The sequence below is a fragment of the Corvus hawaiiensis genome, chromosome 6, assembly GCF_020740725.1.
Source record: "Corvus hawaiiensis isolate bCorHaw1 chromosome 6, bCorHaw1.pri.cur, whole genome shotgun sequence".
Lineage (NCBI taxonomy): Eukaryota > Metazoa > Chordata > Aves > Passeriformes > Corvidae > Corvus > Corvus hawaiiensis.
The window spans coordinates 9,951,601-9,979,106 of NC_063218.1; the positions used below are offsets into that span (position 1 = coordinate 9,951,601).

At 37.1% G+C, this 27,506-nt stretch overlaps 1 protein-coding gene across 7 annotated transcripts in view; it reads right to left on the reverse strand.

Annotated features, from left to right (window-relative positions):
- Positions 1 to 27,506, reverse strand: part of KLC1 (kinesin light chain 1) — a 47,112-nt gene that overhangs the window by 12,999 nt on the left and 6,607 nt on the right. For 3 of the 7 annotated variants that reach the window (XM_048308438.1, XM_048308440.1, XM_048308442.1), the window contains exons 2-13: positions 16,777 to 17,038; positions 13,373 to 13,603; positions 11,280 to 11,358; positions 9,210 to 9,435; positions 8,586 to 8,673; positions 7,817 to 7,918; positions 7,020 to 7,193; positions 6,779 to 6,878; positions 5,857 to 5,906; positions 5,700 to 5,767; positions 4,231 to 4,339; positions 2,069 to 2,203 (exon numbers count right to left, since the gene is read on the reverse strand). In XM_048308438.1, the coding sequence (XP_048164395.1) occupies positions 2,069 to 2,203; positions 4,231 to 4,339; positions 5,700 to 5,767; positions 5,857 to 5,906; positions 6,779 to 6,878; positions 7,020 to 7,193; positions 7,817 to 7,918; positions 8,586 to 8,673; positions 9,210 to 9,435; positions 11,280 to 11,358; positions 13,373 to 13,603; positions 16,777 to 17,037 (1,623 nt within the window). In that variant the 5' untranslated portion in view covers position 17,038. Of the gene's footprint in view, positions 1 to 2,041; positions 2,204 to 4,230; positions 4,340 to 5,699; positions 5,768 to 5,856; positions 5,907 to 6,778; positions 6,879 to 7,019; positions 7,194 to 7,816; positions 7,919 to 8,585; positions 8,674 to 9,209; positions 9,436 to 11,279; positions 11,359 to 13,372; positions 13,604 to 16,776; positions 17,039 to 27,506 lie in introns of all 7 variants that reach the window. The other 4 variants (XM_048308436.1, XM_048308439.1, XM_048308441.1 and 1 more) reach the window with 2 other exon arrangements.

The following is a 27,506-nucleotide window of genomic DNA, read 5'->3' on the forward strand; positions in this document are numbered from 1 at the left end:
ATCAAAGCCTACAATGCTTAATATGGATTACATGTGGAAGGCCCTTAATTACATCTTCCAACAAAATTTTTTTGTTGAGTACCATTGTCCCTTTGCATACTCCACCTTTCTCTCTGACAGACAGTCAGCTTGACCACTTCCGAAGAATTTAAATGGAAAAAGGCAGGCCTCTCTGCAGGCTCTGCAGACACAAATGAAAGATTCTACTACGTTTTATGAATCTGAGTATTTTGTCTGGAGGGAACACGCAAGGGTAAAAAAAACTACACCATATAAAGTAGAGGGAAGAACATCACTGAGATAGAAACACTCGCAGAGGGGAGGGAGAGTTGCCCACTTCACGTAGAACATGTAATATAAAATACCTTCTCTTAAGAGGGGGAAAAAAAGAAATAAGGAAGATGAGAATGAAGCAATGCCACTTTAGCACACTAAAAATGAAGTTTGCTTATCCTTAGAGGTCAAAATTTAATTTTTCAGACCAGAAAATTTATCACTGAGTTTGATTCAAATATTGACCTAGAAATACTGTCTATTGCTTTTCCCCAGAAGGCCCTTTCCATCCAAAACCTGCATGCATTAATGTCAATAACAGAAAAAATGTAATCCATTTAGAACATACAGTCATGCAAAGTATAGTGAAAATTAAGGGAGGAGTACAGTACACAGTTCTAATGCTGAATGGGCAAAATGAGAATTAAAAAGAGAGTTATCCAATCTGACTTTGGCTTTATTAATGATGCAGTATTAATTCACAATAGATGCTGATTGACTGTCTTGGCACTGAGAACACCAATGCCAAGAAAACAGTAATAAAAAGACAAAAGCAAAGATGGAAAGAACATTCTCCTTTAAGACTAAAGCACTACGTGTTTTCTCAAGGTTTCTTTGGAATGCTAAGCTTTGTCTCATGTGGCTTACAAAAAGATGGGGGGAAAAAAAGATTGCTATTGTAAGAGAAATGAAGCTTCAGAACACCCAGTATTGCAAAGTAGGCTACTTCCCCTCCCATACAGCAAAAGCAACACCACTTTTATAATCTAAGAGAGTATTTTCAGCAGAACTGCAGCTGGGAGTTAGTTAACAGTGCAATATGTATCCCATTGCCAGCAATGGGATAAGGAATGGGAAAGCTGGTGACAGAAGCAAACTACATAATCCAGATAATAACTGAAAGCTTGCACTGTCCTTCAAATTAAAGAAAAACAACGGTTAGAAAAATGCATATGTCATCACATTATATATATATATATATATATGTATATATATGTTTTTACTTTATGACAATCAGTGTAATATAGTGAAGCCAATATATGGGAAACTAATAGGAACAAGCCCTGTCTCCAGACAAATTTTAATATGGGAAAGTCATATTAATTTCAATTAGGAAACATGAAGTCACCATCACATTGTTATGTGATGGTACTGCCTCTTGAAATGGACTGTACAGCAGTTTGAAAAGCTCTGTTCCTTCCTCTAGCAAGCTGGGTAAGGAGGAGATTAGAATTATTTTAGTGTTAGACTGGTCATTTTAATTTACTCCAAAACTGCTAACACTCAGTATACCTCCATAGCAAATGTTCTTTGTGATTCCAACCGATGGAGTATTTTTAAAGAAACATTTACATCAAGCAAATATGGCACCAAAAGGAAAAAAGCAAAAGTGAGTTAATTGCCAGAATATTTCTACCAGTAAAAACAAACCACTGACAAGCAATTGTACACCAGACCACAACCAGGACACTCAATCAGCATTACACAACTTAGCCTTAAATACCACTCCTTGGGATTCTTGCAGAAATGTCACCATTCAAGACAACAACAGAAAGGATGCCTTAAAATTTTAAAATATTACTAGGTTTTTAGCATGATGATAGACAAAATGTTATTCCTAATTTCTTAATTGGTTCTGCAAAATTATAAAATACAATGTAGATCAACCAGGAAACTCCTGAAAGCACAGCAGGCTGGTGGGTGGACAGCCCTAGTTGTTAGGTGATGATTTCCTAGGCTACCTTCTCCAACTGTGTACTGTACTTACCCCGTTCCACTCTACGCTCATACTCACTTCCTCGCCGCCATCAGGGCCACTCTCGTACTTTACCACATCCACGTTGAGGCTTTCTCTGCTCCGCCGCTTCTCTACGCTCTCAGGGTCATTCAGCACCTCAGCCACTCTCTGTTTGTGAACATTGTCAAGACCCTGAGAATTTGATAAAATGGGAAGAGGCTTTACCTTGTTACAAGCTCTATTAATCTACAACTTACACACAATAACTGCACCAAGCAAGAAGTAAAACCAACCCACAATTCTATCAGCCCAATTCTGCTTTCAGAGAGTAGCTGAGTTGCTCTTTATAAATTGCAAGAATCAATACAGCATGAAGTGGACAGTTTGGCAGTTTGAGAATTCACTGACTTGCCATTCTTTTCCTCTTTTCTTATCGCTTATCTAAGCCTTGTGGTGTCTGTGTCACTTACCCGAAGCAATCTGGCAACCAGCTAAATATTTAAGCAATTTACAGATCATGAACCATCAGTGTAATTCTCAAGTTTTCCACCCACCAAATGGTGCAGTGTTCACCTGCCTTTGGAGAGGTGTCTGAATATCTGATACCTCAGAAGCAGGTTGTGTTATTTAAAATGTTATTTAAATATACTGACTTATTTATTATTTATTTATATTATATATATATATTATATATACGTGTTATTTAAAAATACTGACTTACAACACTTGGCATTAATGCAATTTTCCCTCAGAAAGAAATGAAATAGAATATAAGCTTATAATAAGCATACTAAATATATGGTGAATATGTTCACTTTGTTAAAGAATGCCTATCAACTATCAAATAATCGTTTAAATATCTTAAAAGTGCTAAAGTACCTTCTACAAAAACCCTGCACTAAAGGCAAAAATCTTTAATTTATAAACTAGAAAATATCAAAACTCAAATTATAATTATTTTCAGTTTTGTCTTCTTTATAATAAACCTACTCCACATCATAACCAGTACTTGCTGACAGGAAGAGATCCCAGATGAATGCTTTATACTTCATAAAATATTCTGCAGCTTCTACAGTACAGCACTAGCAACAAATACAGCAGGGATGTGTGTGGCAAATCCATAAATTTAACCACAATACAGAAAGTGAAAAGGATGCCAAAGTTCTTAAAAGTGCATGAATGAGAAAGTTGTCTTAGTGGCATGGAGATACCAGGTTCTTGGTTCCCACACAGATGTTCTCCCCTAAGTGAAGAGCATGACTTGAACGACCCAGAATGAAAAGGTAGTGTTAAATGCTGCTGTAACACAGCGTTGTCTCCTACACATCTAAATCTAGGGGTGTGTATACTGCTACATATTACAGATTAATGGTATATAGGTGGTATACGATGCACAGTGAAAATCTGAAGCATCCTTAAAAATAGTCGGCAGCAAGCGTCTAGAAAAAATACAAGCTTTATTCACTCATATAAAAAATGAAATTAAAATTGAACTTTCATGTTGTTTTCTTGTATTTTCTTACTTTGCTTTCCATTTTAACACTGACAACCCACGTTTTCTTGTCCAGTCTTACAAGCTTTTTTATAAAAGACATTGTATCAAACCATCCAAAAGGGAAAGAAAAAACAAAAGTCAATAAACCCCAACAAACCCAAACTCTCTTCTACCTTCTAAGAGAAGGGAGAAAGGGTTACTTGAACAGTAGATCTGAGAGCACAAAGAGACCACATGAAAAGAAAGCCCCCACTGACACTGTAATATCTATCCCATTAGTTTACAAAAGTAACAGGAACCAAAAGGTTTCTGTTAGTCAGTCAGTTGCATGCAGAAACTGAACATTTTTGACAGCTCCTTATTGAAAATAGAACGGCATGACTGGCAAAGATTTCCAGCAGAACCTCTCCATTTTCCCCCAGCTACAGTCTCTCTCCCAGGACAAGCAGCCAGTTGAGGACTACTGGCCACCACAGTGTTTTCTGCTCTTTCATTTTCCATATAATTTCACCCCCAGTTTGAATCATGTCCCCAGTATATGGTGCCACTGCCCTAACAATTAACCAGACTGCAAGTGTTAAGATGGTATCAGTTTTTATCACCAGTTCAGTCTGAAATTAGAAGGTGACCAGGCACTGAAAGTTTCTATATTCTGCATGCACGAAGTTGAAAATCTGCACGACCACAATGCAGAAATATCATTAAGGTGAATTTTCATACTTGCCTGTTTACGAGATCTCATTGCTGCCTCTTCTAATGTTTCAGCAGCTTCAAATTTGCCCTGTCGTCTGTAAAGTGCCCCAAGGTTCTTTAAAGTAGTTGTTACTGTTGGACTATTGAAAGAAAAGAAAAATAACTCTATGTAATGCATATACTCACACAGTGAACTCTTCTCAATTCACTAAAAAAAGCTTAAATGAATATAGTACTTAAAATCTTTTTGTAGTAATTTATTCTCTCTTGAAATACACTATACTGTACTTCATGTACACCTGCTGACCGCTTTCAAAGCATATCAACGTCTCATCCTGTGACCAGCCAACATCCCTGAAACTGGAATGCTATAACCTTGTACTCAGCTGCATCTAAAGGTGAAAATTTAGCTCTAGATGAGTCTAACCAACTGAATAATTGTGAAGCTTCCAAAAAATATGCTTATTCGTGCATAGAGAGACCATTACTGTAGTATGCGTTAGTCACAAAAGTAATTAACAGTTTCTTTCATCAGCTTTTACTTAACACCTATTTGCAGTTTCTATGCATTCAAACCATGGTTGAACAAAAGAAAAAAAATTGCCCATTTCATTAACAAGTCTCACACGCCAACAAGACATTTTTGTTTCAATGGCACAAAATCAGCTCAGTCACAGTATTGTTGAGTGAAGTTTTGCTCCAGTAACAACAGAGAAAAGATTTTCTCATGCATTAGAATGAACAAGTACATGAAAAACAAACCAACAAAAAGTATTGCACACAAAACTCAGGACGGAGAAGAAAAGAGATTTCAACAGTACAAAGGCTCTGATGCTTGTTTAACACGAGAATTCAAATACTCAGTGAATGAAAAAACCTCACTGACTATCAGTACTAGTTGCAGGTTTATTAATACATTGTACCACCAACATGTTAAAGAAGTTGCATTAATAACAAAATTAGAACAAACAAAAATATTTCACCAACTATAATCCAAGCTGAAATCCTTGTTTCTCTTATTTCACTTTAAAGTATACATTGTCATTTACAAAAGTATATTCTTCAGACTTCAGAAATTCAAATAATGCTTTGTTGTGACAGTTTAACTTTGTTTTCTTGTGCCAGCTAGGTAACTAAAGGTGTAGTTGCTTGCAGTGTCATTTTTGGCCCTCTCCAGAGGCCCTGCAGGGGCAGGGAGGGCACATGTGCCAAGTAGTGGTACAGAAGGAAGGGTGACCTACACTGCCACCTGAAGGACTGCCAAGAACACAACTGGTGCAATTTTATGTCATTTACTGGATCTAACCAGCCCAGATTAAAAGCAGCCTCAGGACTTGAAAACTGCTGTTGTATTCCTGAAAACCAGTCCTGGGTCTGGAATTTTTATTATTATCGTTTTTATAGCTCTAACCAAGGTTGCTTTGGTTTCGTTCTTAAAAATGCTTTAATCTGAGACGCTGAGCATTGCTGAGTTGCTTGTCCTGTAAAGAAATTACTCACCTGTCAACTTTGCAAGCTTTGTACCAGCCACCATACTCTCCAAAAGATGTGCCATCTTTTTGCTTTCCCTAGAACAAAGGTATTGTTGAAAAAAAGTACCTGATTTGCAACTTAAACAAGTAAAAGCATCAAAAAATATTTACAACAATGGTCTTACTTTGCATTCTTCCCTCTCTTCTGCATGCATCCAGATAGGCTTATTTTCATCTGGTGAAACAAGAAAGTATTTTATAGAAGAACAAAACTACAAGGTATTTATTGTTTGATTTTCACCACTCTGAAACGAAGTTGTGAACCAGGGAATTATACTATTACCACCACCAAAAAACCTTACTGTCCATACTACAAGCAGCAGATAAATAAAACATGCACCTCTTTTACAGTTTTACAATTCTGCCTCCTTTTCTTATCTGAACTTAGAAACAGTTACTTCTGAGAAGCTTTGAAGTCAGTATATACTGCCACCCATTTGTCATGTGTCTAGTCCTGCGCTAGAAAACATGAATTTATTTCTTTTATCGTAACAACTACTTTGACATCTACTAAGTGGTGCATATGCTACTGTCATGGAATGAAAAAAAGAATGAAAACTCTTTACTGGGATTTTTAGTTTATAAAATGCACATGACTTCAATGTACAGTGTAATTCCCAATTTAAAGGTATTTTCCCCATTCTTTAAATGTGTTAATGGAGGGCTTGCATAAACAATGTCTCTATTCATGTCACTAAAAATCCTGCATTGACTTTTTTCTGTGACTGGACAGTGACGTACATTCTTCTGCCTCTATTAAAATACCAAAATTTGATTTAGTTGGGCTTAAGATAAATTATACCAGAAATAAAATCCATAAAACATAAACCCACTAAGTCTACCTCATGTTTTTGAATCAAATGTTTACTGCTGTATCTAAAAGCTTTCTTATGATGAACGTACTTCCAACACATCTATCAGCTCACCTTTTAAGTCCACCTAAAGCAGAAAACAATTTTAATCAGGACACTATTGACTTCCTGCAAATTTTATTTCATAGCTACAAAAATAAAACATAAATTCAAATCTAGGGACTCAGTTTCTTACCATCTACAGAGCCAAACTCCCGTTCATGAGCGCGAGTAAGAATCTCTTTGTATAAGGTTTCCGCTTGCTTAAACTTGCCCTGTTTTAGATAGCAGGATGCCTAAAAACAAAATACCCCCCAAAAGTTATCAGCATAGTGATTTATTTATCTTTATAAATAAGAAATACAATACATGGCGGATAAAAGTGCATTTCAATTAATGAGAAATCTTGTCTCAGATCTACTTTGGGAAAGGCTTACCAGATTGTTCTTTGTTTTTGCAACATTTGGATCATCTGGTCCCAGCTTAGTTTGGTAGATTTCAAGTGCCCTCTGATAGTAATATTCAACCTCCTCATATTTACCCTGGTTCTGGCATAGCAAAGCCAAGTTATTTAATTGCTTGGCAACATCAGGGTGATCTTTCCCCAGGACCTGAAAATGAAATACACTGTATTAAAACATTCTGTAATCATCAAGTCAGGGTTTAGAAATAAATATTTTAGAAACATCCTGTTAGCTTTATTCCTCCTCAATTCAACATGGGGATGACAAAAGCAAAAGATGCATTTGAAAGATATGAAAATGATTCAATTCTATTGCAAACTGAGAATGATTAAGAACAATCCATAAGAGGAACAAAGTAGTAAAACAATATTATATGGAGAGTATTATATAAACCTGAAGATGCAGTCTCATGGACTAAAATATTCACATAGAGAATAATCAACTTAAATTTTTTAACTAAGTTTCATTTTTTAATTCCAATGCTCTTGTCAAACCAAAGACTATTTAGCTATCTCAGGGGAAGGCAAAAGGTAAAGAAGGTTACTCACAAAATACAGAATTTAGCATATATCCAGAGTGCTCCAGCAATTCTGTAGCACTACTGGAATTTCCCACTGTTTTGAATTTCAGACACTCCTAACTACTAGGCACAGTTAACTCTGAGGTTTATCTGGCAGATCTACCCAACCACAACATAAAAAAAGGAAGTGTTTAACTTTTCCTTGTCCTTGAAAAAGTCCCTTCAGAGCCACTGTATTTGTCACTCATACCTTTTCTCTGATTTCCAGAGCTCGCTTACACAACGGTTCCGCTTCTTTGTACTTCCCCCGTTTACCGTAGAGTACTGCAAGATTGTTAAGAGTTGCTGCCACCTGTCAACAGCAGAGAAACATTAATTACACTGAAAACTGCTGATACAAAGACTTGACCAATGAACACATCTGCAAGGCATTGATGTTTTCAAATTTTCCATGCAGGGTAGACCTCTTGAAATTTGCAAGTGAAGAAATTATTATTATTATTATTAAATGCATACATACACAACAGAGGAAAGAAAAACCTAAATCATGAAATAATTTTGCTTCATTCGTGGAAATGTCATTTAGTGCACACATCTTCACATGTTCTTCTCTTACAAAGGTACCTCTCACATCTATACTTTGAGCTGTCCTGCGTCCCACAAGGCTACAAAAGTATCACATGAATTTTACGAAAGCTTGATTTACGTTTCATTTACAAGCAGCAGTAAATCAAATCAGAAGTGCCCCTTCAATCTGAGTATAATAAAGTGATTTGAGTAAGCAAAACAAAATCTTTCTTCACAAACTGATTTCCCGTAGAAAATCCAGGCAATCCAAAATCAAGTAAAGGCAAATTATTTATGGTGAAACAGCACTGAATATAATGTGGCCTCCTACCTGTACTGTTTAAAGACAAGCCAGGTCTTAAAACCTTTCCTGTTGAGTTTGATATTAGAATTAGTTGAAAAAAAGCTCAGTGAAAAACAAACTAAAATTATGATACTGCATGTATACAAACCGCTGGATGATCTTTGCCCAAAGTCTTTTCACGGATGGCCAAGGCATCATTCAGGAGATTTGCTGCATCTTTGTATTTGTTCTGGTCTCTGAATTGTAAAGAGATATAATTAATACTGGGGATTCAGGAACAAAAAATCATAAAAATTAGGCTGACTTCACTACTGACATGAAGATGCTACTACAAAAGAATAATAATTGAGAATATATTCATAAATTAGGAAGTAAAACCCTGAAGCTTCTAACTGTAAATAGTTTGCTAGTTGAGGACTGTACTGAGCATGTTCTATTTCTACATTAATGTCCAATTTCTACCTCTGGATTATCTTGAAGTGGGTAATCAAGACATGGCCCTTCAGTACACAAAAAAAACCCTATCAAAATCAGCTCCATTCCCAAAGCAAAGGCATAGGCTTTTGGGACAGCAACTTGTTTGACTTCTACGTACAGGCAGACACACAAGTATTTTAGGACCCTCTTGAGAGTTTTAATAATAATTTAAGAAGGAAAATAAATTTAATGGAAAATAGAACAGGGAAAAAAATTCTAATCTTGAACATTATAAGGTTGTAGCCAAATACTAAGTATTTATTTCACGGGTATTTATCTATGCCAGTATACAAACCTGTACACCAAAGCAAGTATGTTCAACATAGTGGCAACATCAGGATGGTCATGACCTGAAGTCTTCTCCAGATCTTCAAGAGCTTGTTTACAGAGAGGTACAGCAACCTCATATCTACCTTGGGAAGCATACTGGATAACAAGATTATGTAGGGTCCGTAATCTCGCTGGAATTTCATAGCCACCTTGTTGGGCAGCAGCTGCTGCACTGCTATGCTGCTGTTGAACTGAAAGAAATGCGCAAAATTTCAACTTGTATGAAAGATGACTGTACATAAAACATCTCATGTGAGTGCTCAGTGGCACAGAATGAGACTCACTGAATTTTATTTCTTCTATACACAGAATTAGCATTAGAACTTCACAGCAGTCAGGCTGTCTTGAACAGAGACAGTGGAAATATGACTGTTTTATTCCTCATATCCTGTCCAGTATTTTATTACTGTTATTTTTACAGTTCTAGTAGCTCAAAGGGCCAAATGTAATAAACTAATGAAGAAAGTAGGAAAATATTTCAGCTCAGCAAACCATTAACATTCTCAAGATTGTATCATAGTTTTGCACTTACAAATATCCCTGTTTCCATACGGAAAGGAACACCAACATAGACAAGCTGAACACTTGCAGGAAAACTTTTTCCTTTATTCCCCTTCTCTAAACATACTTTTTTTTTGTTTTGTTTCCTATACCCAGGAGCACTTAAGGTTAGCACATAAAGGATTGAAACACCTTGGATGCCAGAAATAACAGCTGCAAGACAAAAGGCTGAGTCAAAGCCAACCTTTGAGTTTTACTAACTAACCCTTAGGCTTAGCCACTTATTTTACAGTAGCTCTTTAACTTTTGGCTATTGCAACCCTCACTCTCTCTCTCCCCAAAACAATTTACTACCCCTTTTCTCTCCACCTGGTCAATTTCTGAGATTTAGAAAATTCCCTCTAACTCATTTTCATTAAACTCTGGAGAACACACAAGGTAAGGGCTCCAGCCAAGAGCCCGACTTTATTTTCTCCTTCCTATTAAGCAAAAACCACAGAAGGTGGGAGCATTTTTATGTCACTGGAATCACACAAGTCCAAGCCTATACCCAGAGTCACTGTCTGCCAAAGCACTGAAGCATTTCAGCATTATTTTAGAAGGTCAGAGAAATCACTGACATGTCAACTTTGTCTTTTGCAAAGCAAAGTAAGGGAGCTTGGCCTCTCAACCTTCCTACTACAAAATTCTAGGGAAGCAAGGATGAGCTAGGAAGGAATTCATAAACACTGACCTACTGTAAACTCTTCAAGTCTTCCTTACAGTGCTGGCTATGGATAGCTTTACTATGCTGCCAAGACTGTAGTGTACCTTATGTGCAAGCCCATAAAGGAAATTTGAAACTGCTAGTTGCAAAGGTGGGTCCCTTCAGACATTTGCCCTGAAGTCATTTGCCTGGTAAGAACCATTCTGCTCCCAGCACACTGCACTGACTCTACAACATCAGTATGTTCTATGTTTACACACGTAAAAAAAGCACATGTCACTTAGCAAGGCTTATCTATTAATAGCTTTTTTCAATCACACTACGAAACCTCTACCTCAAGCTTCACTGCATATTCCTCAGTCCTTCTCACCTGAAGAGAAATAATACTTCCACAACTATTATTAAAACTAATGTAGACAACATTAGCAAAGGACAAAAGACCATATGAAAAAGATTTCATATTGAAACCTACCACAAAAATCCTAGATCATTAAAAAGGTCATTAACAGAATTCACCATCTGGTCAGAATCTGCCTCAGTTACTTGCAACTAACCATTCTGAGGCTCAAAAGAAGGATAATGGCAAATTGTGAATTTAAGTCAGTCTGAAGAACTTTCCAGCAGCTAGTACACTCTCTTTAAAAACCTAGGCCCCAGTTCTGTACATACCAATGTATAGAATGTATATCAATGACTGGATTCCTTAATCTAGCAGAGGCATTCATCACTCCAGCCGTGTCCCAGAGGACCCCAAGCATTTTTGTAAAGAATATGTTTATATTCTGCACTGCAGAAACACCCCAACCGTGTAATCTGAAGTACACTTACTTCCTTGTCCTTGGTCATCTTCATCATTGGGAAACAGATCATCCAAGGGCTCTTTGGTGGAATCCGTATCTTTATCCTCCTGCAGAACAACCCCAAACCCAACAAATTAAATCTAAAGCATAGAGGACAGTCCAGTTAATCAGCAATGTTAAAGAAAAACTACACATTCAAAATTCAGAATTGAGAAGAATAACATTTCTCACTGAAGTTTTATAAAGGTCTTATATTTAAACGTATTTACACACTCTGCCCCAAAACAATACAGGACACCTTCAGAAGGGCCAGGAATAGAAATGAGGTCCCCTAGATTTCAGTCTCAATTTAAGCACTCAAGAACACATCTGCTATTCTCACAGAGGCATCAGACCTGATGAAAGTACCTAGTGAAGAGTAAGCACTACTCAGTACAGAATTGTCCATGGTACTTTCTTTTAGTCATAAATGCAGTTACAGTTGGGCAAGGGAGAAGAACAACTGAGGAGACCTAAATTTCTGAGTACTCAGCTTCTGTACAAATAGTAAGATTTTGCAATTATAATCTGTAAGGTTCAAAAATTAAAAAATAAAACAAAACAAAAAAAGAACACTTGAAAGGAAGTTCATTTCCAAGAGTCCCATCTGGAACCGTATTAATTTCTGCACAATCCATCAGTGTACATTGATTTTAAGCATCCAAAGATCATTTCAAATGTAAAACAAAGAGACAGAGCATCCCTCAGTCCTGTTTCCTAAATGTTGAGCCTGAACAATATAAATAGTTGAAGTTCTCAGAAATTATGAGCTCAGTAAGGAGAAAACCCAGAGGCAGAGCACATTTTTCTGGCTCTTCATCCAACACCTTTTTCCAGATGAGAAAAAACCAACTGCTGCTGCTGGCATTCAAATTTAATGATGGCAGAGCAGGGGCACTGCAAAACCAACAAACTGATGGGACTAGATCTCAGATGGGAAGCTCATAATTTTAAGTGTTGATTCCAACCTCATACTGAGTCTATACAACTGACTATTTCAAAGGCTAGAAACAGAGACTGCCCATATGGTTAGTAAAATTATAGACATGCTTAGCTTACTTGGACTCTATTTGTTAATTAAACTTCAAATAATGGAGATATTTAATCCATCTGCAGATTACAGATTGACAATATTGACAAAACCCCAATATTCCCTCCTTCTGCCCCTTTTCTGAACAGGCTTCACTGGCAAATTCATCTACAAATACCAAATCATGGAACAGCATTGAAAAATTCCGGGTGTAATTGACCAAAATAACTCTCACTATGTACAATATGCTAAAAAGGATTAGTCAAGCAGTCAGTTAAGCATGACTAAATCACAGTCATTTTCAACCATTAGAATTGCTGAAATAAGTAGTTATGAAAAACTTCTCTTTCCAAGACACCACTGAGAAGGTCTGAACACACAAAATGAGATGCTTCTCTATAGTGCCACCTAACCTGAGGAAGCAATTATAAAAAGAAGGGCAAATAAATCAGAAGGCTTTTAAAGTAATAACCTCCTTCTGTAAAGTTGTGCCCATTTTCTCTCTGAATCCAAGAATACATAACACAATGGGCTTGTAAACATGCAGATCATCACAATGTCTGGCAGATAGTCCTGAAAGAGGAATCAATAACATCCTTGTGTAAACTCTCTACAGATTCAAAAGCTATACACTGATTTCACTAGAGAAAAATTAAGTATTTTTCCTGCAGTCAAAATAAGGCAAGTCCTCTGGGTACTTAAAATCTCTCACAGCTTAGATTTCTCACTTAACAGCTGAGTTTATAGAACTGAGATTTTTGCTTTGGTCCAGTTCTTCACACTTTTAAGTTTACAGGATGCTAAATGAGTATTTATCAGTTTTGTTCCTCATGTATCTTATTATCTGCAGACAGTAAAATATACTCTCTTAAAATAAGAATGAGCTCCCAGAATCATTCTGCAAACTATGTGACACTAGTACAAGGCAGTATTTTAAGGACAAATATATGTTAGGGACAAATAAAATGTATCTTTTATTTCTTGTTAAATAGGCAGATTACAACACATGTAAATGTAGGGTGCTTTTACTGTTTTACAATACAGGTACTTACTGATGGTGAAATATCATCATCATATTTTTTTAATTGATTCATGAATTCTAGATGTTTCTTTTCTTCCTCCAGCTGAGCTACAGACTGCTCACTTTTCTGTAGTTTCTGCTGTGTATTGGCCAGTTCATCCCGTAGCCACTGATTTTCCTGGCATAGCCGGCGAACCTGAGCCCGCAATTTCTGCTTCTCTGATTCCACTGCATTTAAGTGATTTGACAAGGCCATCATTACCTGAAAAGCAAAATGTGTCACATGACATACTTCCCTGAGAATGCAGGCTGTACATAACATACAAGGTTTTCATTTTTTAAACCTATGTCAGCTGTGAAATCTGGTAAACATTCACATTTCTCTTCCTTTTAGATCTGGTTCTCACTTTTCCTCTAAACCTTTTTACCATTTAGAATCACAGAATGGTTTGGGTTGGAAGGGGCCTCTAAGATCATCTCTTTCCAGCACACTGCCATGGGCAGGGACACCTTCCACTAGATCAGGTTGCACAAAGCCCCATCCAACCTGGCCTTGAACACTTCCAGGGACGGGGTACCTGTTCCACTACTTCACCACCCTCATAGGGAAGAATTTCTTCCCAAATCCAATCTAAAACTACTGTCTTTCAGTTTGAAGCCATTCTGCCTTGTTTTATCACTACATGATCTTTGAAAAGTCCCTCTCCAGCTCTCTTGTAACCCCTTTTAGCCCTGGAAGGGGCTCTAAGCTCTCCCTGGAGCCTTCTCCTCTTCTCCACCTCTCTCAGCCTCTCTCTCCAGAGCAGAGGTGCTTCAGCCCCCTGATCATCTTCATGTGCCTCCTTGAGACCTGCTCCAACAGGTCCTTCCTTTGCTGGGGTCCCAGCCTAGAGGAACTCCTTACAAATGATTGTTTTCCATGATGCTATCAGAAGTTAAAATTGTTTCAGAATTCCCTGAAGATTAAAAATAATCTTAAAATACATTAAAAATTTGAACTAGATTACTGAACTGGAAATCTTTGTTCCACTAACATGAAATGGAGCAGTAATACTTTTAACTTGCAGGATCACAAAAATAACCTAAGAACTAACAAGGAGTTCTAATTTAGCACCTTCAAGACAAAAAAAGGATTTGTATACATGCTTATAGTTCCCAAAGATGAACACCTCAGCATAATGATAATACTTCAAAGGGACACTTATATGACTGAGATCTGAATGTGCAACTGAACAAACAATTTATAGATGCACTTCATATTATTAATCATAAGCCTGGGTGTGCAGACATTCAAACACAGTCACATTAAGGACAAAAAATAGAACACCCATAAAAGCAGCTTGCTTGGACTAGGGCTATTTTTGCTGAGCAGAGTCAAATGAAAAAGGAGCTTATTAAGTGAAAGCCAAACACTACCAGCAGAAGATATTCTCCCTTCACTGTTTATGCAATCTCCCACTGACATATGTAGAACCAGGCAGCAGTCCCAGGAAGCACACCTTGCAATAATGGACCACTGGTGAGAATACATAGCTTTTAGATCAGTTAGACATCCCCAAGTCACTCGTATTTCATCTCCTCAATTTCATACTTTTTTTTAAATCAAAGTTATCTTTAAGTGGTTTTAAATTAAGTATTTCATGTGAAACAGATGGTGTCCTTAGCTGAAATTTCAGGTGTCAAAATATTCATTAAGCCTTTAGAATTTTTCCTATAAAGGTAAGGAAAACTCCAGGCGTAATTTCCTAATACCAGTCCAAAGCTACACATTTCAGCACCTACCTATTTACATATTAAAAATTGTTTTAATATTTTTAATTACTTGGTAGATTCAAACAGTGGTGTTTATATAATGAGAAAGCATATTTAAGGAAATTGTGATAATAGGGTCAACGTATTCAAACACTGAACAAGCTACAATGGCAAACTAAAATCTTTTGTCATCTTACTTGCTAGAATTAACTGAAAGAAAAGTCTGATTACTTCTTCAGCAAAGCTAGTTTCATTTTCATGGAAATAACACATCTCCAGCCCTACATGCATGCCACAAAAACCATCTATTTCCGTATCTTAAATTTTAAAAATTTTTTAAAATTACTACATTGTTACAACTCAAAGCATGAAGGAAGATTAACCTTATCAGGTCTGAGAGCAGCAGTCTGAAGTGTAATTGGCTTCCTAACAAAGGCAGCAAATGCAGACTTCTTGGCTCCTCACCACCCCAGTTCAAAAAGTACCATGTGAGGCAAACAAGGCAGGAACATCTGCAGCTGAGGCTCCTGATAGAGCCAAGAATCAGAACTAGCTTTTCAGAGTCCTAATACTACATAGAAGTTACTTGTTCACTTGCACATCCTCTACGAACAACAATTAAAGGTTGTTTAATCACTCAACTATTGCAATTTTATTCCATGTATCTTCTAGCCTTTTCTCCCTGTACAAGGCATCAAAGTTTGTACAACATACACACTAAGGCCTGACAGTCAGTCCAGGGCTTCTACATTCCCCTGTCTGATAACCCACATTTCATTCTCTCAGTCTCAATTCACCATGATCCAATGCACACAACTTCCAGATCACCACACAATAATAGCTTGATCCAGAGGAGAAGTCTGAGCACAGTTACAGACCAACAGAAAGCCTATTAATGTAGAACTAACTCACTGGTGTTTTCAACTCATTTGCAAATACTCGGCCATTTTACCGTGATGACTGTCACATCACATTGTTCCAGGTTTTTGACTTAGTACAAAATACCATAAAGTTGTACTATAAATATAGTCCTGACGACCTAATAAACATGCAACTTTTCACTCATCTTCTGCAGATGGGATCTTCATTGACTAAGAGTCCACAGAAATTAGCTCAGAGTCCTCTCTTTAATGCACCAGTGAAAGTTGTTCAGATTCTGTGCTCTGTTCTTAACCTTTAAAATGCCTTTAGTTTCAGTTTTGGTTTAGTAAAACGTTCAGTAAACATTAGAGACTCTTAAGCTCTAAGAGCATCATGAGCTACTATAAAAAATCTGAGTCAAGGGAATATAAACATGAATTTAAGGCTACACCAGAGCTCAAAGGCTGGAGCAAATTCATTTATATGTGTGTTTGTGTGAGACCTTCCTATGCAATCATTTAGAGCTAAAATACCACTGCTCAGCTCTTGAGCTGCTTGAACATTACCTGCCTAATGCTATGGAAAAGTCTAAACAGAAAATGTTACTGTCTCACTGATGTTAAGTGGAGTCCAGTTAAGAGCTTCAGTACTTTAACACTGAATGCATAATTAGTTCTGTAACACAGCACGATGGACAGTAACTACCTCTATTAATTACAGTTCCTTTTGTGCTTACTACACAAGAAAAATGCAAATGGCCCAGCATATTACTAATATCTGGAGGGAAATGTCCAAAATGCTTAATTTTTACCACAACTTTACCTGTGCTTCACTAAGGCCAAGCTCCAGCATTTCCAGTGACTTTCGAATCATGTTTGATTTTTCTTCAACCAGATTAGTTTCATCATCTTTCTTCAAACATTTCAGCGTTTCAAGTAAGCTCTGTAAAATTGAATTATGTTCATTCTTCAGTGCCTCTAGTCCATTAATCACTTGCTTAGTTTTGGCAATGATTTCATCTTGAGTAAGCTTCTCCAACTTCTCTTCTTTTAAATACACCATTGTGGACATGTTTTCATACATTCTGAAATGGAAGAATATGCTAGTTAATACAAAAGGAAAACTTAAATAAGCATATAGCTCTATAACTGAATTTTGTTTGAAAGTTTGAAATGTATATTCAGAATGCAATTATATTTGTGCACAACGTTTACAATGTTTAATCATCTGAGTTTGAACGGTTTCAAGTTTTCCAGTTTCTATTTCCAGATTTAATATTAACACTGACTGATAAACCAAAAAACATCACATAATGAAAAACAGACTACAATGTAGCATTAGAATTTGTAGCAAGTGCTGAACAACAGGGCTGCATCTCCACGATTCTGGTTTGTGCAAAAGCAAAGTAGCTGGTGTATAAAATACATACTATAATAAATACAGCTATTTGCAGATGCCACTGATCTGCAACTGTTAAAAAAACCCCACAAAATAGAGCTTGAAGAATTTGAAGAAATACCATCCAGCCTTCTAAAAGAGTTGTCAGTCAGTCATGAGAAAAGTTACCTGTTTCCTGTAAAAAGGAAACACCATCCTCATTCTTTCCCAAGGGCTACAAAAGCTCTTCTCACGATGTATTTTGAACATCACAACTACCCCCTCAGACAACTTTAATTCATTATTTTAACTCTACAGTTAAAACATAGACAGACATTCAATTGCCTACAGGTCTAGATGCAGCTGTTTTGATGAAGATGCAACACCTGTCTCATGCTGGAAAAAAAAGTTTGTATAGCACAACCCTTGCAGCAAGAAACATTTCACTGTGCTATTTTGTCAGTACCTAAAGCATTACATTAAGGATAGTAAATTTCTGGATGCCTTTCACCACCTCTACCAAATGCAAATGAAGACCCAAAAAAGTTTAGAAACTCACATATTCCAATTATCACACATGCTGTTACTGAAGTCACAAACAAGTTTAACAATGTAAACATGGAAAGAGAAGACATACAAATCTTTTATATGTCACCAGAAAAATGTTCTATAATGAAAATAAAGACTTGAGGAATTACTCCTCTATACCTCAGGTATTTACATCTTTGAGTGAACAAGGAAGTATAAGTTAGAATAAAATAGGAAAGATTTTTCAGAAGTAATAAATTATGACATCTATGTGAAGACACCTGGGTAAGCACTGATAAACTAACATTTAAAATTAATTAAAATAGTATTAAAACTTTGTACTACAGAAGCAAGTCTAATTTTAGAAGAAAGCAAAAAAAATTAGAACCACTTAAATCTTGAATCAGAACTGCTATAAGAACGTGCATATATGCACATCATGACAACAGCCAAAGGATGTGCTCTTATGCTTTTGTATTACATTAAGAATAAAAGGTTGCTCTTTCTTCCTATATGTACTCAAATTACTCTCTCTGTTATGATCTCCTGCAGTGCTATACCCAAAAGGCATATCCACGTTACCACAAAAAAGCTATATGACACTGGTTTATTTTGTAATAATTGTCTGAAAACAGATAATTTGGGGAAGTGTGAACTTGGTTTTACCCAGATTTAATATAATAACTTCATAGTCACAAAAAAATTAATATGGAACATATAAATCTGTATAAAGCCATTCATCTAGCATGGCATAAGAAATCAACCCATGAAAACCTGATGACGAGAATGATATTTACACATTTCCCCTTTATAACCTGAGAACTACTACCCAGAATGCTTGAAAAAACAGTTTTAAAGTACAGACTCTCTGAAGTTGTGTGGAAAAATGATCTGCAATTTAATGTGGGCCAAATTTGTAAATGAATGCTTCTAACACACAGTCATAAAAGAAATTGTTATGGATTATGCTAACTTCAGCACACAACTCAACCCTAATTACCCACGGCACACTTTCACAGCCTCAATTAACAATTTCCATCCTGAATGCAAAGAACTGAACCTTTGATTATAAGGAAATAAAACCAGCAGAGATATCTAATGAAGTGACCATTTGTGTATGTTATGGAAATTCCTCCTGCATGCCTCAGTATTCTGCCATTCTAGAGCAAAGATGAAAAGCAGGTGTTTGCAAACATGTATGTAATGCACGTATAGATGATAGTTTTAAAAAAATTACACATCTGAAACACCTCAGTAGAAATAAAGTTATTCTAAGTGATGAATACAGATAAATTAACACCCATAAATTAACAGCTAAATTAGATAAACAGGCCCATAGCTCTGGCTGAATACAATGAAGCTCCAACTAATGATGGCTTAAGATAGCACAGCAGCTTTTGAAGAGAGGAAAAGCAGGTTTAAACATGATGGGGGCAAAAACATATTTAAAACCATCCCAGCAGCAAACCTGTTTTATGAATACATGCCTCCTGTCTCAATCCAGTGTGCCAGATTTTTTAGCTGCCTCATTCCAACCCAAATGTAGCTAAAAGCTTCCACTGCCTATACACTACCAGTGCAAGGAACCTACCGGAGCTGGAGCCAAGCCAAAAGCTGCATCAAGACACAGACTGACCTGAAGGTCCTTGCAGCCTGGGAGAGGGATTCTCAAGTCTCCTCTAGTGAACACTTTTAGAATCCCAATTTCTCCCACTGACAGGAAAGGAATAAATCTTTTGGGATAAGTTTTGTGGGGTGTCTGTTGGTGTTCAACGTTTTATAGATTGTGCTTGGGAGAATAATTTAGAAAACAGGAGGATAACAAACATAATTTGTCCTGCTATCAGATCTGACTCTTTGTAGGAGCAAAATTAATGAATAAATATCTATTAGCCTTTAAGAGTAGTGTGGAGGTGCAGTGCTATTTCCATGATTTTTTAAAGATGTATTTTACAAAAGATCATTACCTGTTCATCACACAAGCCCATATTAGAATACATAATCATTTAATTGGGGATGGTTTTGAAAAGGGAAAGGACTCTGATTCAATCATCCTTGTGGGTCCCTTCCAACTCAGCATATTCTGTGATTCTGTAAATTAGATTTGAATGCCCTGAGGCAGCAAACCCCACACAGGATGCAAAAATAAAGTTTGTATGCAGGATGTATACAGGGGAAAGGAGACAAAACCTACCCAACCTTTCTACTGTCACTTTTCAAAAAATGTTAACTCTTTCTTCCTATACATCTTCCCTACAGAAAAAAAGGGTGTAGGCAAGGGTGTCTTAAACTTCTTAAGTTTTGTCCTGCACTTCCCACTGCACTGCAAATTTTACCTGTTGTAGAGCAGGAATTCTAGATTCAAATACTAGTTTTTAACTTGGGTGTACAACTGAAAACAAAAGAAAGAATTAAGATGCACAAAGGTTTGTATGTTAAACAGAATTTTGGATGAGGAAAAAAAAATGCAATGCAGACAGAGTTACAGACTCACCAGCTGGCTTAAAAAAATTACCTGTTTTATTAAGCATTTGTCTGTGTAGATCTTGAGAGTATTACCTTCCCTGCTTGTTTTCAACAATATAGACTATGCTAAAGTACAAAAGTCACTTAATGCTTTCAAACTTTTAGAAAAATCAGGTCACTGTCTTAAAACACACAAAAACTAGTTAACTTTGACAGCTCAACATAAAAAGCCCAGCAATATTTTCTACTCAAGAGGTTTCCAAAACATTTTATGACCTAAACTCAAAACAGAGAAATGGACTGAGAATAGCAAGAGTCTGAACCAAAGAAAGCACAAAGAAAGCAAAGCCGAGTCTTTCAGTCGTGTAACCACTGGGATAATCTGATCATATACAAACAACTTAAGTGGCTGTTATCTTTAATCACTTTAAGTATTTTGTTATACATAAAACTTTCAAACCAGCTACACTAGTAATGCTGACATCACAAATTTGTGCCTAAATTCTCCCACAGACATACACGCATCACTGCCAGCTACCTAAGCTCTCCAGCTCATATCTAAAGATCTCTTCAAGAGCTTTTCCTACTCAGCTGCTGTTAAAGAAGAGTCATTTTCCTGCAGATCACCTCAAAATATTCTTGAGCCAAAACATATATGAATCCCTCTTTGCATAGGAAAACTAACCGAGGAAGAGTTTTATTCTAAAAAAACCCAGGAGATTTTTTTTTCCTTGACTAAAGATTAGCGTGGATCCTAAAAACAAATAAAAAAAATCATTCTAACTTTTCTTCCTTGTTAGGAATCCCTAAGGACTCCCCCTCTCTGTACTGGTATTTTTATTATTTAATGGGTTTCAAGTACTAAAAGCTTGGAAGATAAATGTTTAATGTATCTAGGGTCTGATCATTACTGTTTCAAAATACAATTTTAAATAAATAAATTTTAAAACCCACGAAGTCTAAACTGCTTTGTCAAGCCAAATTCTCCCTAAACTTTTCTCTCTGAATATACAGCTAACAGGCAGCAGAGCTGAAAATTAAGGAAAAATATGTTTGCATATAAAAAAGAGTAAATCATCTTCCCAACAGTAAAAGTTGCTACAAGGCTGGCTCAAGCCATACCAAGCCATACGTCTGTCACCTAAATGCATGGCAAATTCCAGAGTTATGGTGGAAAGTTATACTAATTTGAGCTTTTTGTATCTCTAATAGGGACCTATCAGTTCACTGTTTCCTAACAATAATCAGTCTATTCAGGGCTTTTAACCCTAATTTCACTCTTAGTTCCTCCTTAATTAAATGGCAAGGCTCAGCATCCTACATCTGCCATGTACTTGTTTCAGTTTTGTGTGAGCTGCAAATTACAAGTCATTAATTCCCTGCTCAGAGCAAGAACAGGTCTCATTACATCATGTAAGGCACCATCTTCAAATACTACGAGCTGCTTTAACTGCTAATCTTCATAATGTGGAAAACTGCCTTCTCAAACAATCCTCAAAACATCACAGGCTGTCCAAGCACGAAAAGAAACTCAGCAACAAAGGCAGGAGATGAAAAACAGTTTGGGAAGGACTGAGTAGTGTGTCAAACACTGCATTAGCCGCACCCCTCCCGCAGACAGCTCAGCGACAGCAGAAATTACAAGGATGAATCACTCACGGATGCCTTTCATACGCTGAGAAAGGTATTTGTAAAAGCACTCAGATAACAAACACTCTAGTTTAACTGTATTACTGTTATGGTTTACAGTCAGAAATTTCAAAGTCTGAAAGAACAATGATTACCTGTTTTTTTAATTTAATATGTTAAATTTCTCTTTAGCTGTGAGACTATTTCTGCTGTCACAAGTCATACTCCGAAAAGGAATATTTATAATCTTTACCTTTTTGTTTGATTTGCCTTCCTTTTAGTTAAAATGATTCCTTATACTCAGGAATTTTATTCCATTACATGATCTCTGAACTCCCAAAGGAAAGCAGCTTTTCCCTCTTGACATATTCAGGACTGCAGCTTTCCCGTCAGTGCCAGTCATCACTCTTCTCATCATCTATATTTGAATCCGCACAGAATAGAAAATCTGGAACTGCACCTGCAAACAGCATCCTGGTGGAGGTCAGACTTAAAGCACACTCGCTGACCCAGTTCTATAAACAGAACACTGCTGCACTTCTGCACTGCCTCGGGTTTCCAAATGCGTGAGCTCACAAAGCATCTTCATCATGCAGCACACAGGTAGAGAGCTACCTTAAAAATAACTCGGTGAGGACAATTAGCAGCACATACTGGAGGCTGTAAATCACTGACCAGAAGCAGGTAAGAGGATGGAGTTGCACATGACCTAACGACCAATATTAAGCTACAGAGAAACTCCCCCTCTCCAAGGGGAGTCACTTTTCTACCAACTTCCAGGTAGTAAACATCTGAATTTAAGAAAAATCTTACTGTGCTTCTCCTGCCAGCCTTCAACTAGGAGCTAGCCCTAAATGTAGAAGTCTGCCCTACCACATGGTTTAAAGTGAAGGTATGCTAGGTAAATACTGTAAAAAGGACATCTGTAGTCCTCTAATGTCAAGGGCACATATTCCAAGAAAAGCTCAGAATCACATTCATAATTTGACCTACAGCCTTAACATCACAAAATGTCTGTGTTGGTAAGTAAACTGGACAAACACTCAACCTTTGCCAAGTTTTAGCATTTCTAAAGGCAAGCCCAGAGGTTTCTGAAGAAATGCACAATAAGCAAAGGACAGATTGACTAAAAGGAGTAAAACACAAACACCCCTTGAATACTGGCAGAAATTTCTGCGTTTCCAACAAGGCTGTTGCTTTTCTCCTATGACTGCCAGAAGCAGCCTACTCTCCACATGGCAGCAGTGGGAAGAGGCTGTATGGCCTCACGTTCTACCCTTGCACCACAGCAGCATCCATCTCTGAAAAACAGCACGTCAGGCTCTAGGAAATCCCAATGGCTACCAATAAGCCCATGCACTGCATTGATCATGCATCACTATGTTTAAGTGAAGAGGATTATGTACTTGTTTAGCTGAAGAACACAGCTGCTGTACATCTATCTTGATAAATCTTGGAATCTTTTAATGTTTGGGCCTGCTATTAAAAAAAATAAAAATCATACCTTTCAGGAGAAATCTTCAGATTCTTTGAAAGATGAAAAAATTATTATGGAGAAATGCAGGCTAACAAACCATATTTGCTAAAAAAAGAGATGATAGCAAAAATAGCTCCTATAAAACCCTTAGCAGGGGTGATGCTGACAATTCTCTTTGAGAAAGCACAAGCTAAGATGATTTGCACTGCTGAGAAAGTACAAGCTATGAAGATTTGCTCAGCTGCAGAGTCCTTTGATTTAGTTTTCTGTAGCATGCTACTTCAACACTAATGAACACTGATTCTTAGCAATCATACCTGGATACTTAAAGGTAACAAACTTAGCACAATTTGGAAATAAATACTTCTGCACATTTTAAAGACAACTGGCAAAAGTGCCTTGAAATTTATTTCAACCCTCAGCCTTCCTTCTGTAGCAAGCAAACTATTTTCATTAAATTATTACTTCCTGCTGAAATAGTTAATTGAGTTAAAAATCTGTATACAGTATAAAAATATTCCATGACATAAAAGCGTTCTTTAACTATACAGATTACTCTTCCTCTTAAAGAAAAGATTATGGTGTCAATCCCTTGACCGTACTGCATTGAACAAACACTAGCTACTAGCTAGCATTTCAATTATCATGACACAGCAAATCTGTATCCTTTTAACTGCAGACATTCCAGATGACCTGCCCCTCTTAATTCCAAAATCTCTTTTAGACTCAAACATATCTGGAATTCCATATTGCTGCAGGCCAAATCCCATCTTGCTCTTCCTGTTCACATACTGCAGAAGACAGAAACCCTCAGATGATGTGACTGCTCCATCCACATTATTATGCCTATCCCAATTATTTGTGTGAAAGGAATCAAGGCTAAGTTCCTTTCTTGTATATCTCACCAACTGCATTTTACCTTTCCCAAGGTCTAAAAATATAGTAATTAAAACACAGAATAGCAACATGTCCTAAAATCATTGCAGATTTTCTGAGAAGTGTTAGATCCTACAGTCTGGATGTATTGTAAGCATATAAGAGAAAAATTCATTCTCTGTATACATTCTCAAGCCCCTCTAATATCTCAGATTTCAAATGAAACTGGATGGATATTAAGATCCTTCTATGCATTTGTTACTACATCAATGACTACTCATTGTCAAAGCTGAAGCATGTGCAAAAGAAATCTGACCGCCATGTGTGTGTCTAAGGCAGTTCCATAGACTCAGTCAGGAGTCCAGAGGAGCTACACTAAACGCCAGACTTTCAAGAAGGTACAGCTTATAAATGCTTTGTTAATCGAGGCTGCTATCATCTGTTACAAGCTGGTGGTACATAACTTCCTTCCTCAACATCTGGAACAGCCCTGTGGCAAGATCCAAATCCCACTCTTTTCCAGAATAATAAAACTGAACACAACCTCCTTCTCTTGTTTAGTAGTGTTGGGCCAAATCTAATGCTGATTTTTTTAATGTTAGTTACGTCCATGGAATCTCTGAAGGCAGACAGACTGCAAATCTCCAAGTCTCCCACCCCTTGGAGCAAGGGAGTTGTCTCCCTTCTGTACCTCTGTTGTGTCAACAGAAACAGCGTCTGTTGGTCTCCTTCAAAGCAGACGCTTCCTTAGTTTCTGTGAGCACTAATAAACACTTCCAAGCAGCCACTAGTGGATTTTGAGAAAGGAGAGCTTTTTGCCTTCCCTAAAACACTGACACAACATGCCAGCTCAGGCCACAGGGATCTGCCTTTTGCATATGACAACAAAGGCCTACCTCACTGGATCAATTTAACAAAATGATCATGACTCTATTAAGAGCAGTTACACAAAGACAGAATAAACTTACTTAAATGCATCAGAAGGCAGAGGTGTAATGACTTAAAAAGTAGTTATAATTACCCTTAGTTATTAAAAAGTCTTGTCACAAGAATCAAAGATACATCAAGAAAAATCTAGGCTAACTGTTCAAAACGGTATTGTGGTTTAGTATTTTGTAGTTACAAAGACATGCTTCATAAATCATCTACTTTAAGTGGATTGAAAGGAAATTTTGACTGTATTTTTAAATAAATACTGTCAAGAAAGTTTGAGTAACAGATCCATCATCACTATCAAATTCCACAGTTTTTACCCTCACTATTCCAAGCATCTACATTTATTTCTGTGTGAAAATGGCACTTGGCTCTTCATGGACTGGCCACCTTATGCAACCATGTCTTCAATGAACTTTGATAAATGTCTTGATAAGGCTGGTTCTTGCTGGTGTGAGAGCCTTTGAGACTGGAATAGGGTTAGGGTACACAGAGTGATAGACGAAATACAGAAACATCAAAAGCTACCAAGTCTTGCAATTTGAAGTTGTCAATAGTGTAGACAAAACATTTTTCAGCTTAACTCTAGATCTTTCATTTTGAATTGTTATTTTTGGACAAGAACTGCTTTATTGACTAATCAAAGTAAGCATCCATTTATGTTATCTATTTATCTAATCTCTAAATAGCACTTAGGTAGAAGCACAGGAATGTTCCCATCAAATCAGTCTTCCAAAATACATTAAAAACTCCATCAGCTTCCACTTACTAACATCAGATCTATTAACTTAACCAAATCTACTTTTTATAGCATACCCATAAACATCTAGAAAATGCATTCAGGAAGGGCAGAGAAGGCCACAGCTTGCCTCATACCATTGGACCTATGTGGGAAGCTCTGCTGACAATTTACTGTGAGTACTGACTACAACACTCTTACATGCTTGATGACATTGAAGAGAAGGGCTATTCGGACTGCAACAAGAAAAAAACACTATTTCTTCTGCAGACATAAAAGGAACATCCACTAACATTGTTTCAGCACACAGCAGCCTTTAGGTTTAACAAATCCTTACATCTGGTTTTGAAGCTATTTAATAGTTTACATTAAGATGCACAAACTGTGCAGAGTCTCCCTTCAAGCTTTAGGAAAAATATCTTCCTCCTGCTTATCCAGTAATTTAAAAAAAAAAAAAAAAAAAGCAAACCCACTAACCCAATTACCCAATTCTTGCAAAACATTTCACAAGTAAACTGTTCAGCCATAATCCTTAATATTGAGAAAGAATTAATGCTAACCCATTACATCAAAATCGGTACTTTCAATGGCAACTACCATTATGAGAATACCATTATGAGAATAATTCTTTTTTTATACCTTACATATTTAAGTTTATACAAAGCACAGCAAATGATGCAGCCATCTAGAAACAGCTGCATATCACTCACCGTTTCTTACCTATGACTGCAGAAAGCTGATTTAGCTGTAAGATTGGAAATAATTTCCTTGTTAAGTACTCCATAATCTGTAGCCCTTACTCTGATGTTCTGAACTCTTCTGGGTCAGGAGGTGCTGAGCAGTACAGCAGACCATAACCCAACGCTTCACAAAGGTACCTTTACATTCTGTGCACTCACACCTGAGGACCAAACCATAGTTCCAGCCCCTGCTCCAGTGATCTTTCACATTTCTGATTTATCTTAGCTAGTGCTGGGCATGGGGTATCCCTTTGGGACTCCTGAAATCCTCGCTGTGGTAACACCTCTCGCATGACAGTTCCCACCACCCTGCTGCAGGACACCACTCGTCTGGTGGACTAACACAGAACAAGAGCACCGGAAAATAAACACAGAAGCTAAAAGTTTCATCTGAATATTATTTTTTAAACCATCTTGCTTGGATAATCTGTTTTGAAAGCACCCCCCTCCCGAGGATGGCAGAACAGTGGCCTCCTAAAACAACCATGCCATTAAAAGCACCGTATCGTGTGCTTGCAAGCATTGTTCCATGTGCAGCCAGACTACAGGCTGCAAGACAAAAAAGGAAAAGAAAAAAAAGAAGTCAGCAAGCATATTTTCAGGCTATTTGTTATCCTAACAAACGGGTGTGGATCAAGATTCAATGGCCACACAAAGTACAAGCAGTCACTGTAATTCAAACCCCACTGACTGCTGCTTTCAAAAATAAGCTGTGCATCTTTGCTCTCCACCTGCATTCAGCACAAATTCCAAACCCAAGAACTTTTTTCTTCAGGTAAACAATGTA